The 5,028-nt window shown below is 41.2% G+C and overlaps 1 protein-coding gene across 2 annotated transcripts in view; it reads left to right on the top strand.

Moving 5' to 3' along the window:
* Positions 1–1,195: 1,195 nt before the first annotated feature.
* LOC121867426 overlaps positions 1,196–5,028 on the top strand; it is a 30,775-nt gene continuing 26,942 nt past the window's right edge. Inside the window, exons 1-3 of one of the 2 annotated variants that reach the window (XM_042367340.1) lie at positions 1,196–1,521; positions 3,540–3,675; positions 4,097–4,260. In XM_042367340.1, coding sequence (XP_042223274.1) covers positions 1,425–1,521; positions 3,540–3,675; positions 4,097–4,260 — 397 coding nt within the window. In that variant the 5' untranslated portion in view covers positions 1,196–1,424. The remainder of the gene's footprint in view (positions 1,522–3,539; positions 3,676–4,096; positions 4,261–5,028) is intronic. The other variant, XM_042367347.1, reaches the window with a different exon arrangement.

Raw genomic sequence — 5,028 nt, 5'->3', positions numbered from 1 at the left:
GAAGATAGAAATCCGTTATATAGAGGTTTTCCAGTACCTTTATTATGCTTTCTGTTTATCATCTCTCTCTCTCTCCTTCTCTCTCTCTCTCTCTCTCTCACTTTTAAAGCAATTTACTGTAGTTCGGTGATATGAAACCAAACCACTGAAGAGTTTACTCAAAGATACCAAAAAATTTCTGCGGCGTTGAACTGCATAAAACTTGGTACATTCGGGTTCATGTCAACCTCGTGGGGACAAGGATGGCAGGATGGTGGGGTGGAGGATAACCTTGATAATGAGGCGTAGTCGTCCCGCTAACACTGTCGGCTATACTGAAGCATCGTCGGAGGGGAACAATGGCAGGGACACTCACACCTCGACCCGCCCACCCGTTCATTAGTCTATGACACTCGACCAAACCATAGATCCGGTGAAGGGAAAAAAGTATACTAACCTTAATGTACAGAGGCGTGTGTGTGAGATGCCTACTAATGAAACATATACAATTTGTCTTTGTCTCCTACAGAACTATGGCTCTATAACACAAATTGTTCTAATTATCATTGGAGATGTTATGTTTTACTGTATATCTTATATGCATTCATAATCTTTATTATTTTCAGTCAAATGTTAATACGACACTTCAGCACAGTTAGGAGGTGAAGCTTTATCAACGCTGGGTTTTTTTTCCTCAAGTAAGTTTATCGCCATTGTGATTAGGTTAGTTAAATTACCATTACTACAACTGTAAACATATTATGCAGGGGAATAATTTATCTTTTTGTAACAGTGCACAGAGATGGCAACAGTGTACATGGACGGTAACAGAGCACAAAGACGGTAACAGTGCATTTTGTGCTTTATATCAGATTCTCGATATAAGAAAAAATGTAGATAATTAAAACACAAATTACAGGTCATCATGAAGGCTAGGTTAGGTTATCATGAAGATGTCAGTTCGTTTATATCTCCATCACCTCAGATTAGGTATTAGTGGAGGCAAGCGACCTGGACAACCTGAGAGACATAATGAACAAACTTTTGGTCATTCAACCTATTACCCCGTGAACGACCCACAATGGAGGATTATAATGGTCTCACCTGTCCGTGTGCCGGATTTCCCGTGTACCGGAAACCTCTATTAACACAAGCGCTACAGATGAAAGTGTCGTCGACAGATGGGGCTGTGAGCGGGGTGTCCCCCTCGAGTACGGGGTCAGAAACACTCCACAGTTCAGCGAGCGCCGGGCACCGCACACGTCCATCGTGGTGACAACTGTTAGTGTCAGAAAAGTCGGAGTCCTCACATTTCTCAGAAGCAAGAGTGGCAGTTCTCTTAAGATTAAGATATTATTACGAACTCTTGTTGTTTTTTCACATAGCACTTGATTACTGAAGTCTTAAGACCGCAAGATCCCACAGTGCCACATACACTAGAGACTATGGGCTCCCTGAGGGTGCTCAGGGTACAGTTCTTGCTAGTGATGATAGCGGCAGTCCTGGTGGAGGTGAGGGCACGAAGCCGTTATTACGATGAAGGTAAGTAACTATACACCTTGACTACGTTGTATGTGTCCTTAATGGACTCTTTATACTTAAGTCGAAGATACAGTATGAAGTGATTGATTGGGAAATAAAATAAAATAAAAACTATTATTCCTCAATTGTAAGCAATCATATATATTTATGGTGAGAGCTAAGGGATTGTTCTGAGTTAAAAAAAAGAAAAGATTGTTCTGTATATAATCAAGTGAGGAAGGAGGTACTGTTCACTGCACCACAAGATAACACAAAGCTTCACCTGTTTAAGGTTGTGGTGAAGAGATTTAACCTGACAACAACGACTCTTAAAGATGTGTGACATTAACTCTTCGTTCCCTCCTAAACAAAAGATTTCAATATGGAGGTAAATTTTAATTATATTAAAACAAAAAACTGTACACTGAATCTTTGAGTTCATAAATAAATTATTGAAGAGTTACCATGAGCAAAAGCATAATATTGATGTAAGTAGAATGAAAGGAAACGTCACACCAAAAGAAAATTTCACATTATTTAACATAGTACTTAAGAGAATAGGAGTTTTTACCTAAAGTATCAACCAGCTTTTGACTGTATCGTAGTCACTCCATGAGGCTATATTTTCTAGTAAAGAGCCACACAAACTTACCAACGAAATTGTGCTCCTAAAGGTACACATATAAAGATTACTCGCACCAGGACACTTATAGCGGCGGTCTCTCTGCACTGAATAAAATGAGTCTGACGTTAGCCAAATAAAACATCACAAGTGACGTCCCATATAGTAAAGGAGCGAGTGGAGGTAATTTAATAAATTGACGGAACTCAGCCTTTCCTATCTGGCCCGTGTAGGAGTCCTAGTTCAACCATAACTTACATTCTTCACCAGACTTGTTTATGTATTATATTACTACCCAAGGTGGTCCCACAACACTGAGCGTGCGCGCGCGCGTGTGCGTGTGCGTGCGTGTGTGTGTGTGTGTGTGTGTGTGTGTGTGTGTGTTACAATAAACAGGGTTAATTACTTAATAGCGATAGAATCAAAGTACAGTACTGCTGTATATATCTTGTTTACATCAGGGATTTTACACCAGGAGAAAAGGAAACTTACTTATTTCCTGCTGAGGGCTCAAGGCTTAGTGTACAGTCAGCTACTAAAGTCCGTTCACCTCTCCCCCTGAACCACGAACCCCAAGATTCAGACTCGTGAACCCGAAGCAGTAGACTGATATATTACTCTATCTATAAAAGCTTTGAATTCATGAGTCTGAATCTCCGGGTTCGTTGTTTATGGGGAAAGGTGGGTGGAACTTTTGTGGTTAATTGCAAAAGAGAGGAGTCCAATCCTCCACTCTCGTCGGGAAAGGAAACGATATCCATAAGCTTTGACAGGTGACACACGGAGTCTTCTATACCTACAGCTTCCTTGGCTTGGAACATCCACCCTAACTGATATCCGAAACATGTAATAAATCCTAAATAATTAATTTCAATACACAAGTTACCATTTTAATGTTACATGCTCTAGAAAAAGTTTGAAAGTATCAGTGAACAACTCGAGTGAAAAATCATCATTATTTGGCTACTTTTGCGTATTTTTAGGAATTGGGAAGAATTTTCGTTTTCTTTTTAATGTGTGTGTGACAGATATAATGTGCTAAGTTTATCCACCTTCGAGAAAACTAATTGTAGCTAAATTGTTTAATCTCACCAACCTCTGTAAAACAAGCGGTCTTCTACTGCCCATCTGAGTGGTCCTTGTTCGTCCTTCCACCAGTAGCTATGTCTACACATTCCTGTATACAATCATCCCTCTTAAGACATGTTCGCTCTAAACTGTTTATAAACACGAGCCTTAAGATGACCTGTTGCTAGGACGAGAACAAACACGGATCACTATCTACAGTGCAGTGAAGCTCCCGTGATCCAGAGAGAGAGAGAGAGAGAGAGAGAGAGAGAGAGAGAGAGAGAATAATGATAATGATGATGTAATACACAGAATCAATACACGGTGTCAATAAATGATGTTGTGACAGAGTGCTACACCGAGAGTGGACGAGGCCTGAGGCTACACAGTCACAATGTGGACAAGTACCTATCTGTGACCTCTCTGAAGGACTGTGAGAGGGCATGTGACATCGCCTTCTTCTCCTGCAAGTCCTTCTCGTATAGGTGAGACTCTGGGGTTATATCCTGAACACCTTTCGTCCTCTTGCCTACCTTAGTATGTCAATTGTTTTTAATTCTTCGATATACTGAGACTCTTTAGTAAATTATGAAGAACCTAAAGCCATAAATTAATAGCATCAGTATTAATCTAACCAAACCAAACCTAACCTAACCTAACCTAACCTAACCTAACCTAACTAACCTGAACATAACAAATCGTGAAGAATATTCTGAATAACATTAAATATATTCATGTCCCTTCAATATGCACACAGTTACTCTTACCCTCTCACCTCTTATACAGTCACTGATGTCTTTAACCACGCACACGCACACGCACACACACACACACACACCCTAATAACATACTCACCTCCCCCACACCGTAACACACCCTGATAACATTCATATCTTCCTCCTACAGCGATTACCGAAACCGCGAGAAGGAGAACTGTCTTCTCTCGCGGGATGACTCAACAACACTTAATATTCGCGACGATCGTGACTTCTACCACGACAAGGACTTCGTCTACTACGAGAAATCCTCAGGACGTGATTGCCGCTACGATGATAACCTCGACAACTACAGTAAGTACACCCAATAGTTCATGTTGAATCTGTCGTTATTATTTTCCCAGCTAGAATATTGACACTTAAAGCCGCTTCTACTAAGTTATTGTACAGTTAATTACTAAAGTCTGTTCGCCTCTCTCTCTGAACCACGAACCCCTAAGAGATTAAGACTCATGAATCCGAAGGATTTATGGAGAGAATAATGTACATCAGTCTAACTGGTTCGGGTTCACGAGTCTGAATCTCTCTGAGGGTTCGTGGTACAGAGAGAGAGACTTTAGTAGTTGACTGTACATGTTTACTGTGTACAATAAAAGCTTTCAGTACAAAATGACGAGCCAGATAACGTAGTTTATTCAGTGCTGGACACAACTTCCTGTGTAGATGCATCACGTTGACCTAATTACTCTCCCTCCAGCACTTCACCATCGCGTACTGCACCAACCCTGGGGTATCCTCTCCTTACGTTGGGCGAAACATATCCAGACAAAATCTCTCCCATAGGAATTAAATATCAGATACAACTCCTTCCTCCTAATATCACGCTGGTATTTGTTAACGTAACGTAACCCACCTTTCACTCTCGCCATTCTTTCCCTCACCCCCTATACTCCTTCCTCTCTCCCTCACCCCCTACCTTCCACCCTCCCTTTCCACCCCTTGTTCTCCATCCTCTCTCCGTTCTCCACCCTGCACTCCCCTTTCCGTCCCAGCTCCGCCACTACCTCTTCCAACCTATATAGACAAACTCTTTAACATTGGGTCTAAAACAATTTCTTATTT

This window comes from Homarus americanus, unplaced genomic scaffold (assembly GCF_018991925.1).
Source record: "Homarus americanus isolate GMGI-L3 unplaced genomic scaffold, GMGI_Hamer_2.0 scaffold32583, whole genome shotgun sequence".
Lineage (NCBI taxonomy): Eukaryota > Metazoa > Arthropoda > Malacostraca > Decapoda > Nephropidae > Homarus > Homarus americanus.
Note: the sequence above shows the minus strand (reverse complement) of the source record. Positions and strands in the feature narration are given on the sequence as shown.